Here is a 12,784-nt window from a genome sequence, read left to right as displayed (position 1 = left end):
ATTTAAAAAAAATTAGTATTTTTTTTTTTTTTTTTTTTTTTTTTTTTTCCCCTAGTTGAAATTTTTCTGGTATAATAATAGTTCTCTAAGAGTTAACTATGTAATATAAGCTAGTCACACAAGAAAGTCAGTTCAGGAAGGCACTTTAAGCAATTTTCTTAAATGCTTATTTTCAAAGAGAGTGAATATTCTCCTTGGAAACAAAAAAAGCACCTTTTTTTTTGGTTAGACAATTAACTGCTAGATCACTAAAGCTGCATGAGATGCATTCTGCCTAAGCAACAAACTGCAAGGAAACACCACAAGCTCATGAAATCTCTCTTTAAGGAGCAACCAAAGTTACTCAGTGTTTGATGCTAAATCATGGTGTCAAAACAGTCTGAGTGAGAATTCACAGTACATTCTAAATCTATATTTAAATCCTCTGCATAAACAGGCTATCAAATATTTATTGCAGAAATGGCCCTTATAGGATGTTGCTGCCCCTTAGCCTGCAGACTTCAAGCCAAGCCAGAGTAGACATCCATCACACAAGATCCTTATTTGGTGCAGGAGCAGGTAATGCAGCCCAGCTTTTAGAGAGGAAGCTCCATCATCTTAGCTGGAGAGGCCTTAAATTCCTACACAAGGATTACTAACAAGTCTCTATGAGTGATGGAAGGGGCATAATAACATCTCAATCTGATACTTGTCTTTTCTTTTGTAAATAGCTAACAATGAATTCTGAAGCCTAAATTAGGCTGATTTTCTTCTCACCAAACCAAAGGAAAATGCTTAAACCTCTGGTCAGTAGTTGTTAATATATCTAGTTCAGATATTACTGGTGGATATGGTTTAGGGGACAACTTTGTAGAGTAGGGATGATGGTTGGACTCGGTGATCCCAAGGGTCTTTTCCAACCTGAATAGTTCTATGATTCTGTGTTTTCGGTGAAGTATTGTTGTAACTTAACTCTTTAGTCTTCGTGTAGGCTCATACCAAATAGCGGCCACAAACACTGAAGGAAGTTATGTGCTTGGGTATATCTCTATGTCTGTTTATTACTTCCAACAAATGCTTTACAATTGCAAGAAAGGATGTTCTTAAGCAGGATCTCAATCAAGTTGGTAACTAAAAATGATACTCCTGAGGACAAAAGTCCCTAGTGTTTCTTGTCTGAAGTTTAAACTTCAGAGCTCTCATGGTCAATAAGCAGAGGAGAGCATTTTTGTACATACTGCTGGCATGAACTGGCGGTCCTCTGAGATGAAATTTTAACCAGCAATGAATAAATTCAGTTGCTTGTACTGACTCTTAAGTCTTGCTCATAGCCATTGCTATAGTTTTTGTAGTTACACACTGAAGTCTGCATTAGAAGTGCTTGCAGCCTGTGGGGTTTTAGACTGATGTCAGTTTTTTTCCACCTATGTGCCTGGATTACTACACTAGCAATTTCTTCCCATGGGTAATCGGTGTTAGAAATCTGTGTTCTGTCTACACACTTACCTCAAGATCTGAAAAGATGCCCCTTTTTTGATTTCTTTTAAACTTCAGAAATTCAGCAAAGTATTTCACTGTCTATTCATGCCAACACTCACCTGTATACTGGAACTATTCTGAGAGAGAAAGAAAGAAAGGATTTCTCAAAAATTCTATGATCTTGCTTATCACACATACCTAAAGGAGTGTTCTAGGCCACTGGGGTGCAGGACTGAATTGCTTAGCATGTCTTTGGATCCCAGTTATCAAATGAACAGGTACACAGCTGAGTCAAATTTTCATAGACTTCACAAAAGTTGAAGTAGAATGGAGACTGGCAAATGCTTCCACCTTACTGCATTCTCTTATCTGCCAATATTAATGCAAGCATTTATATTTATGGACACAGAAATCCAAGGCAGAGTCAAAAAGGTTGACCTAACTTGGAGAGTTAAAGTTGAACCAATATTTAAAATGTCTTTGATCAAGTAGTCCTTAGATCTCTGTGTTAGCAAACAGTAGCCAAGTTTTCTCCTTATTCTTAATGTCATCTTGTTCAGAAAAAGAAAACTTTTGACATGCTTTAATTATGACGAACGTACCTCTTTCTGTAACATAATTAAAACATTATTTTTTTTCCTGTACCATTTTGACTTGGTAAAAAATCAGTAAAACAATATTTGTTATTCATAAATCAAGCTGACAGCTTTTGAAGTAGAAATTCCCTATTTTTTAGAAGTTAGGGAATGGTTATTAATGGTAAAACTTGTGGTTTTACATTTGAAGCTGAATTCTGTTTTTTTTGTTTGTATACTGATATATGTAAAATAAAATCTTAAATCTGACAAATATATATATTGAACTACTTCTGCATTAGATTTTTGTTTTTATAAGTAAAGCAGAATATCTATAATTAGAGGGTTAAAAAGTGCAATATCACAGTAATATAGAATCAAATCAACTGCATTACTTTAATACCTACGAAGCCTGGAAATAGAGGAATGAAAGATCACTAACTTGTAAATTATATGTGATACAAAATTTGTAGAATTATAAGAATCAAGCAAAACTCAGATGTGAATCTCAGACTTCAATGTCTTTTCTAAAACAAAACTGGAAGAAGCAAGAGGGGACTTGAGTGATATTTAAATGATTATGTAAGCCTATTGTGATGTCAGATGTATTAATTACTGTGGATCCTTGCTTAGTAATGTAATTGTCTCTCTGCCTTTTATTTTAATGTCTATAGTATCTTTCTTTTCTCTGCAGGTAATTCTGGGGTGACTATGTGCTTTCAGGTTGTCAGACCTCCTGTAGAGGTCTCTAGGAAATGAATGAGTACAGGAGAACAGATCTCTGCCAGAGCACCATTTTTAGAGAGCAAGAATCTTCTAGCAGTAACATTGCTAATGCTCTGCCTGTAGTTTCAAAGTTGCAGTCTGTTGAAAACAAGGACGTACAATTTTTTAAAACATTGTATCCAGCTTCAAGTTTTGTTCATACTAAATAGCATATTCCTACATGGGCAATTGTATTGATACAGACTGAGTACATGCCTGTAAGGAATATTGCTTGCCCTAATGTATTTTCAATGCATCTTTTCTTTTAAATGTGTGATTCTTAGTGTGGTTGGCAGAAACTGTATGTAATGGCATCTCCTTGTTAATTCAAATGCAGTAATTACTGTTCATCCGAACATGTACCTCACAATAAATCTTGGCACAGGAAGATAGTATTTTATACGTACAACTGCAGTAAGACATAGTAGACTCAGGTTTAAATGTTTTAGAGTTCTGAATGCCTGTGTTCTCCAATTCTTTACACTGTTTCAAGGACCTATACTTAAGCAGTACAAAGGCATTAAGTAGACAAGGGAAAGTTTTTCACACCGATGTTACTGTTGTTACAGACTCTCCAGCAAAAGGAAAAAAATGAATTTTCTCTTAGCAATGCAACTTCAGTTTGTTTTTCTAAGACAAAATGCTCTAGTAAATGTCACATGCAGCAGTTGGAAGCAAAAACCCAATATGACTAGGATAATGTTTTAATTCCACATAGATATATATTATTGTGTATTTGTTAGAAGTGTTTTGCTAAAACAGATACCTAATTTACTGTGAAGGTCAGGAAAAAAATGATGGTATTTCCAATTAAAAAAGTTTGTCCACAGGGATATTATTTTTGAGATACTTCATTTAAAGAACCAGGCATACAAAAAAGCTAGTTTCTCCTTCATGGTATTGTTAAAGTGAAAATTATTGAAACATATTCAAGCACATGAAATATTCCTTTTGCTATTTTCTGTTTGAAAAGTGTTTAAAAAATGTAATATTTCAGCCCAGTTCTGGGTATGAAGTATTTTTAAATCTTCACTTTATTCTAGGGCTTGAAAAACTGTTTCTGTCTCAGACTTTGGCTAATTGGTCTTGCTGTCTTGTGGTTCTTGGGGGTTTTGGGTTTTTTTGTAAGTTGGGGTAAAGAAGCATAACCCCAGAAAAAATTACACAAAGTGCCAGTTCATTAAACCACAAAACCATGTCTGTCTGTTGGAGAAGAGCAGATAGTCGAACTGCTTCATTTCACTATCTGCTCAGTTTTCTTTTGGAATAGCTGAGAAAATTGATATAAACCATAACTTCCTCTATGAATTGCTTCCTAAACCGACACCGTACTGTTGCAGAGGAGACACAGGGGTTTTTTTATGTTCTCTGTGAACAAACTCATGCACAAAACAAGCATCACATTTACCATAGAGCTATTAGAAAACTCAACTCTACCACCATAAAAGTATATCATCCCCTTATATCTGAGTAGCAGACAAAGATGATCTCTACTGCGCTATTTGTTCGGAAGGAACAAGCTGTATAATGTGTGAGGAAAACAGCTGAATAATCATGAATACTTCAATGGGAGTAACACATGCTCCTGATGCTTCCCGCTGAGACTACTGAAATAGCTTACACTTACAGATGCCAGCTTTCTGAGGAAAAAACTGTTGCTGCAAAGATGGGAAGTTCTAACCAATTCTGACAAATAAAGGACTATCATGCCTAAGCTGAAGAGTAGAACCTGCTTACAAATTATTGTGATGGCATGCTCAGAAAGACCAAGCTCAACAAATTATTTTATAATATTAATTGCTTCCAAGTGCAGGTTAAGTAAAACTGGTTTGTGAGCCAAGTAGTAGGGATAAATAATTTAGGAGCAAGTAAAAAATATGAATTGTAAGTTGAAATGGGAAAATGTTATTAGATATCCAAGATCCAGAGTTGTCAAAACAGAAATTGCACAGAGGCGCCAACTGTCTTTAAGCAGTAATTATACACAAGCATATAGGTAGAACAAAGGCAAGAAAAGGGAAGAAAATAAAATAAAAGTTGTTAATGAATTATTATTTTGCCTTTTACCTTTTTCACAATAAGTTTCATTGTAATTTCTCTTCCCCCTTCACGTTACTTGTCCTGCCACTATTACCTGAGAAAGATTTCTCTTTGTATATAGAGCATAGTTCATAAATAATAGAATCATAGAATCAACAAGGTTGGAAAAGACCTTCAGCCCCAACTGGATTTAACTCCATTATATATATGCATAAAAATTACCTAAAAGAGGTAATTTGTCATCCAGCACATGTGAGAGGGGACATAGAGACAGAAGAGTGAATGGAAATGTGGAAATGAGGGAGGAATACAAGCTCTCAGAAAGGGATCATTCCTTGCTGCTGACAAAACCACAGTTAGGAGATTCCTGGCCTTCCTTCAGTAGGACTTCTCTAAGTGCTAAGCCAACTGTTCATGTTGCCATTCCCCAGCTGAAGGACAAGATGTGCAGGTCTTGGGTGTTTGCTTTTATAGATATATATATATATATTTTATTTTTTTTTCCCTGATAAATACTGGGTTTATTCAAAATTACTGACCATATCATTAAGATACATAAATCAAGCAATAGCCAACATAGAAATAAATAGCTTAAAAGAGTATCAATGGAAAGCTATACTCAGCAGATGAGTTTTTAAAGAAGATGAAGACTATTAGTCTGTTTCTAGATGTATCCATAATTGCATAGGAAATTCACAACTGTTGCATTAACATTTTTGGGTTAATGAAAGAAAAGATGTAACCCAACCAGATGATGATGATAAAGTGATTTCCATTTTAACTAAGTGAAAGACTAGGACACATTACAACAACTAAAACCGGAAGCCCTTGACTTCATCTTTTGACCTTCAAGTAGCATAAATTAAGATTTTAAGTAGATAGATAGGATGGATTCCTGACACTGTAGAAATAATTATGAGAGTTAATGCAGGCTTCACTTTTACATAAATTGCTTTCAGTGGTGCTAAATGGAAACAGAAGGATTTGTTAAGCAGGAATAGGATTTCTCAGAAATGTGAAGTGAACCAGCAATTTCCAAGAACAGAGCAGTCAAACAAATAAATAAATAAATAGATAGATAAATAAATTTCCCTGTATCACATGTTACAAAGCAGGTTATCAATTTGTCTTATTAGAATTTTTAATATTCTTAAGAGAATATTCACCAGGAATTCTGAGTTTTTCTGTTGCCATGAACTTACATGTGAACAAAAGGTACTTAAATATATGCTTTAAGACCATTGTTAAGAACATGGCTATGCTCCTTATCTTTCCCTCTCATAGGTGAGTTGCACCATCGTGAACAGGATGCAAAATTTTTCCTGCAGCAAAGGAACTACAGGAACAAAGAGGGAAATTAAAAGAAGGTATGGAGGCGAGACCTCCTGCAACAGTCCAGTTTGTCACTTTTTGCTCAGGAGGTGCAAGAGTATCTATAGCAAGTCTTTCACATATACAAGTTCTTAGAGGATCATTCCTGTGCTCACTCGAGGGCTCCCAAAAGAGATTGCGAATGGAAAGAGCCAGGAACAGCTGAAACTTTTAATGGGCTAGAGTAACACCTCTCCTAGCTCTCTCTAGCCCCAGGTGGTAACATTAGTACACATATCTGGGTATTTCCTCCATTGGTTGAGAAAAGGCTTGACATCTTATGAAATTTCCCACAGGCTTGCATTTCTCAACAGCTGGATCAGAAGACCTGCTGGAAAGCACCATGGCACACTTCCCTGTTTTTCCTTTGTTTTGAGATCAGAACAGGGAGGGGCAGTGTGACTCCAGTTCTTAATTCGATTCTTCTTGCACTGTCACACCATGGTGGTATCAAGTGCCCAGATTCAAGTTGGGAACATTTTCTCATTCTTTTTGATAAAGATACAGGCTAAGCAAATTTTTCAAAGAAAAAACTGTAGGATAAGCAATTGAAATTATCATTAAGAAAGCATTAAAACATTTCTAATATGAAATACAAATTTTTGTAATCTTTCAAGTCATCAGTGTGTGCAGAAACATGTTTTGCAGAGCTCAGAGACAAGCTATAAATGAAATTGTTATTACTTGATATACAAGTCTGAAGAAAAATTATAGTAATGTCTTCCAAAGATGTAATATTATCTTTGTAGCATCTGACTGTATTTATGACTTATTTTACTGCTATACATTGAAATTCATATACAGCAGTGTAATGTAATTTAAGTTGATGAGTTTTTGTCATCTTTACGAATTAATAGTTTAGCTTTTTGAGAATTCTAGAAAGAGAAAATGAAGAGAAACCTCAAAAAGAAATAGTACATAATCCAATTTATAGTTTGGGGTTTTTTGGGGTTTTTTTTTTGTGTTTTTTTTTTTTTTTTGTTATGCAAAGCACAGAGACTTTTCTTGTCTGTTGCCTTCTGGATTTGACAGGTTTAAAACTGATAATTCTGTGGTGTTCATCACTCCTTTGAGTGTAAGGGAACACATTAAGTCCTAATAAATTCTTTTTTTTTTTTTTTCCTATATAATTTATATGATAAAGTAGTTTATGATCACATAACTGTGAAGAATAAAAGTAAAATGTTACACTGTAGAAGAAATTTATGCATATCTGCTATATCATAATGGAGTACAATACTATTTTTTTCCCCTTTAAAAGTCTGTACCATTTAGTAACAGGTGCTTACATAAGTGTTTGCAACTTTTAGTGTTTTATGACTTTAAATTTATTATAGAAAATTGTTCCCTTCTGTCTTTCACTAGCCCTCCACCTTTCCACATCCATGTTCGTCCATCTGTGTGAGGCGAGTTACATTTGGCTTAGCAATTAAAACAGATACATGTCCTTCAAGTTCCTCTTGCCTTGACCATCCTGTTTAGAGGCTGAGGAAGCTCCTGGGAGCACATAGAGGTTATTGAGTGCTGTGTGCCTGCAGGAGTTCTGTAAACCCGGTGCTTTACTTGTTGTCCAGCAGTCCTTAACAAGGCAGGAAAAATTAAGGCAGAGATCCTGAGCTCTACTCATCACTTACTGTTGGAAGCTAGTTCCCACATGAAATAAGTTAACAAAGTTGCATTCTAATTGAGCCACGTCTCTTCCATCCTTCATATCTGCTTTTATGTCTGGGAAATGCATTGCAACTAATTGTGTAATTTTCAGCATGTGCAATGAAAAGTCTTTCTGTTTGTTTATTTGAAGTAGAGTTACACTATTTATTATTTGCTAATAATTAGATAGCATGTCTTGAAAAGTGTCTATGAGGTTACTTGTAACAAATCACTGTTTAGCCTGGAGAAGAAAAGGCTCTCGGGAGACCTTGTAGTGGCCTTCAAGTACCTGAAGGGGGCCTACAGGAAAGCTGGGGAGAGGCTTTTCACCAGAGAGGGTAGTGATAGGACAAGGGGTGATGGCTTTAAACTGAAAGAGGGGAAATTTATTTTAGACATCAGGAAGAAATTCTTCACCATGGGGTAGCAAGATGCTGGAATAGGTTGCTGATGGAGGTTATGGAAGCCCCCTCTCTGGAGATGTTCAAGGCCGGGTTGGATGAGGCTTTGTGCAGCTTGGTCTAGTGTGAGGTGTTCCTGCTCATAGCAGGGAAGTTGGAACCTGATGATTTTTGAGGTCCCTTCCAGCCTTAACCATTCTATTTATTTATGATATGTTTTCCTCTCTACATGGTTAGTACCTTTTCAAGAGTTAGTAATTTTGTATTTTTAATTAATCTCTGAGGAGAAATCAATGCACATGTATTTACAAAGCTGTTGCTCCCAGTGTCCACAGATGTTTAAAGGACAAAACACTGACAGATTACAAATTTGTTCATACATTATCACTGTAATGTGAGACGGTGACATTGAAGTGCAGCAGGCAAACAGAAGAATGTCTTCTCAGTATAGTCCCAGGCTTTTTTTTTCATATGACATGGACTTCCATACTTTGTCTAAAGAAAGATCTTGCATACAGTGTATTGTCAGGTATAAACATTTTTTAAAACTTGGATGCAAAAAGATTGATATCTTGAACTGATAAATGCCTGTGTTTAGAGATAAAAAAGAAACATAATGAAATCAGATGTAGAATGTTAAAAAAAATGGTGCATAAACTTTTTTGATCTTAAAAAATGTGAATGGCTTATTTGCAAATGGAATGAGTATTAAATCTAGTAGTTAACCTAGGTATCTTGTGTTCACTGAGTCAATGAGAACTTAACTACGGATTTCATCAGGATCGATTTCACGTTGAGGACTTCAGAGCCCTCTTTCTCCTTGCAAATGAAGATTTTTAGCCATTGAAATCAGTGGCTGAATTCCTATATAGAACGCGGGATTGCATATTGGTTGCATACTTAAAATACAATTTTCCTGAACTTAATTTTTTAATTTTTCCACTTAGTATAATTGCCTATTCATGTAAAATATTCTTCAGCTTTGGACATAGATGATTAATGCGGGCAATTCCCACAGAATCAAAATTTCATAATGTATTGATTTGCTCTGTATTCCCTCTGCATGAGAAATGTCCCTGAAGGAAACAGCAGACAGTACACGGTTCTCAATGTGAAGCATAATTTACTAGAAAATAAAGGAAGAATGCCTCAGAATAAGCACTTTTCAATATGGAGACAGATGGCCACATCACATGGCATGCATTCAGCTTTTTTCCCTGGCATGTTTAAATAATGTTTATAAAACAATAGACAGGGATAAAAATCAAAGTAGCCTTAAATTTATCTAAAACAGAATGGCAAACTGCTGTAGAAATGTCCTATAAATAACAATAAACAGCTGTTAAATGAATGTCAATGAGGTGGAAAGAGAGTTTTTCTACTGCATTGTAAAAGTATACATATATTTCTTTTTCTTATAATAAAATGTTCTGTCCTCTTTTCCAGCCCAGAACACAACATACTGTTTATATACCTGGCAAAGTGTGCAATGATTAGAGGCAAAACCAGATGGCCACGTTTTTCCTTGTCTCATTATTTTAGGTGACAGATAGATGACTTCTAACTTTACCTGTCAATCTGACTGTAATTATTTATGTTCTACTGTGAATTTTTGCATGCAAATACTCATGCACATGCACATACAAAGAGAAACAAACTGGCTCTTTCTCTTTCTTCCTTAGGTTTAGAAAGAATTGCAAGAGATTCAGCCTATGAGCAAGAAGGAAAAGTTCAGTTTGTAATTGATGCAGTATATTCCATGGCCTATGCACTACACAACATGCATAAAGATCTCTGTCCTGGATATATTGGTCTATGCCCACGGATGAGCACAATAGATGGTAAAGAACTACTGAGCTATATCCGGGCAGTAAACTTCAATGGTAAGTTACATGTGCTGTTTCTTTCCCCCCTTTTTAGTCTTTCTGTGTTTCAGAAGTGACAAGATGTGTTTTCTTCTTTATATAGGCTGCTTTAAGGCAAAGTGGAAAACAGGATTAGAAGCAGTTCTCATTTAATAAGAACTGTGAGTTTTTCCACCTGCTTTGAAACCCTAAGTGTATTTTTCATCTTAATATTAAGCTGCTCCCTTTTGGCAGCATGTTAAAAATAAGAATATACTGATCAAAATATTCCAGAGAAAAGCTGCTGTTACAGAAATAAGTTAAGGAATCATGCAGTCCTATTGACAGATTACAATCCTTTAACAGATATTGCTTATGGGTTTGCAAGAGAAAAAATTGAAATAAATAACCATTTGAAAGTTGCCTTCTTCTGAAATTACTATTAACAATTTTCTTACGTAAGTGAATACTGAAGAGTTTGCTTTCAGTTTGCATATTTAAATCTCAATTAAAACACTCACTAGCAGTTCTGTCTTCTTTTCCGTGTCATTGGTTTTGATTCAGTAATTTAAACCAACTACTATGTATTTTTAAACAACACTACATAATATTCTGTGCAGCTGGGATCTGCCTGCTGGGAAAATGTAGTCACAGAAGCTTATGCTGTTAATGATAGAGGCCAATGAAGAGCATGATTAATTTCTGAATGTAGAATTGAAAAAGGTAGAACATACTTGATAGTAAAATTAAGTTGCTGAAAACCTACATTATTTTATTAAGGTGATAGTTATTATAGACTGTATTTACCATTATTTTAGAGAGAAATGTAACTGTGTTCTCTGCTGTGTTTTCCTTGTTTTTTTTCCCTACTTGATGGTAATTAACATGCCTTCTAACTACACAGAGAGGAGCACTGTCTATCACAAATTATTCCAATGACCACAGCTTCCAGCCTTTTTGAAAAAAACACAAGGTCATCTTGAATTTAGCTTCTGAGTGGAAGCTCTTTTTGCTTTAGGTAATAAACCACACCATTTGGTTGACATTAATGTTGACTGTAGTTCACAGTTTTTTCCTCTTCTAAAACTTTTTTATTCCTATGCAATTTTCATGAAAAGGGAATCCCTGTCTCCAGGAATATAAAGATAGAAGGAGTTTAAATTATTCTTTAGTGATCTTGAAGAAAACCCAAAGCAAAATATGTTGCTGGCAAATGGGAAATACGATGACAAAGGTAGGCAGCATATCCTGAGGTTTGCAGTTCAATTATCGACATTTCCAGTAGATATTCTTCTGCATCTATGTTGTTAAAACACAAAGAAAGTGATCTGTTTTCATTTGGTGAGCATGAAAGTTTGGCATAAAAAGATAAGCTGTACATTTTCTATGAAACCTTTCTCTCCCTGGATTGTTGTATTTCATCAATACTTGTCATGGTTTCTCTGGCTGACTCTAAGTATCGCAACAAGGAGAGATGGAAGAGAGGAATAAAGCATTCTGGACACTAATGAAAAAGTATCTGTTTTGGTAGTAGTGATTTACTGAAAGAGAGGAGAAAAAAAAAAACCAAAACCGAAAAAAACCAACAACCATTTCTGTGAGGTTAACTTTCTTTCCTGTAACTGTTCCCTCTACTAGGCTAATCTATATTATGCACTGTTGTACAGATTTTTTAGGTGTGTTATATGGCCAAATATTTCTTTTTTTAATTTATTTTGTTTGTGTGTTGGGAAGCATAAGCAGAGGACAGTCTTTAACCCTTTGCCTTTTCCTTTTAATCCCAAATTTCTGTTCCTCAGGATAGCACTGCCACTGTGACTTGATTTACAGAGGTGAATGTTTAGATAGATTGCTAGACCTCCTGTGCTGGGAGTTGGCAGAAGTTTTGTGTGTTGGATCTGATGCAGATCCTATGTTCAATCGCTAATAATGAAGTACATTAAAAGTGAATTGATTCACAAACGGAAAACCCTGGCTTTTGCAGCCATTCAAGATAACAATTTTCTATCCTATCATCACAGGATCACAACATTGCTGATGTTGGCAGGGACCTCTGCAGATCTTTTACTCCAACTCCCTGCTTACATCAGGGTCAGCCAAATCAAGTTACTTAGTACCATACCTAGCCAGATTTTAAATATATACAAGGATGGAAAATCTTCCAAAATTCTCTCTGAGCAATCAGTTCCAGTATTTGACCATCTTCACAGTAAAAAAGTTTTGTCATATGTTTAAACAACTTTTCATGCATTTTAGAATTAAGTGTCTGCTCTTAATAATCTTAATAATAATGCTTGTAATTTCTAATAACAAGAAGAAACAGACTTTTTTTTGGTGACAGACTGGTTTGTTGATTTTTTAAAATTGTAATTCAAGCATTGGCTTCCATACATGATTTTACCGACTTTTCACTTCTAGTTCAGTATATCCCACTTAACCAAGGTAGTAATGGGTGGGTGCAAGTCCAATTAATCTGCTGTCATGTCCAACTTTGTGGGTTTCATCTGTATTATGAAGGACACCTGTCTACTGTATGGAGGATATTTGCAAGGGGAAGAAAACGTATATGGTTCTGTTTATTGGGGTAACTGGTTAGCTTTTGATTGCAAGTAATCACTTTGAAATGTGTTTGGTTTTGTTTACTCTTGACTTTTATTTACAAATAATGAAGATTCATTCC

At 35.2% G+C, this 12,784-nt stretch overlaps 1 protein-coding gene across 1 annotated transcript in view; it reads left to right on the top strand.

Annotated features, from left to right (window-relative positions):
- GRM8 (glutamate receptor, metabotropic 8) overlaps positions 1 to 12,784 on the top strand; it is a 339,426-nt gene that overhangs the window by 207,329 nt on the left and 119,313 nt on the right. Inside the window, exon 6 of the mRNA XM_010003390.1 lies at positions 9,943 to 10,143. Within this exon, the coding sequence (XP_010001692.1) occupies positions 9,943 to 10,143 (201 nt within the window). The remainder of the gene's footprint in view (positions 1 to 9,942; positions 10,144 to 12,784) is intronic.

This window comes from Chaetura pelagica, unplaced genomic scaffold (assembly GCF_000747805.2).
Source record: "Chaetura pelagica isolate M959 unplaced genomic scaffold, ChaPel_1.0 scaffold57, whole genome shotgun sequence".
NCBI lineage: Eukaryota > Metazoa > Chordata > Aves > Apodiformes > Apodidae > Chaetura > Chaetura pelagica.
This window is presented reverse-complemented; position numbering and strand designations above follow the sequence as displayed.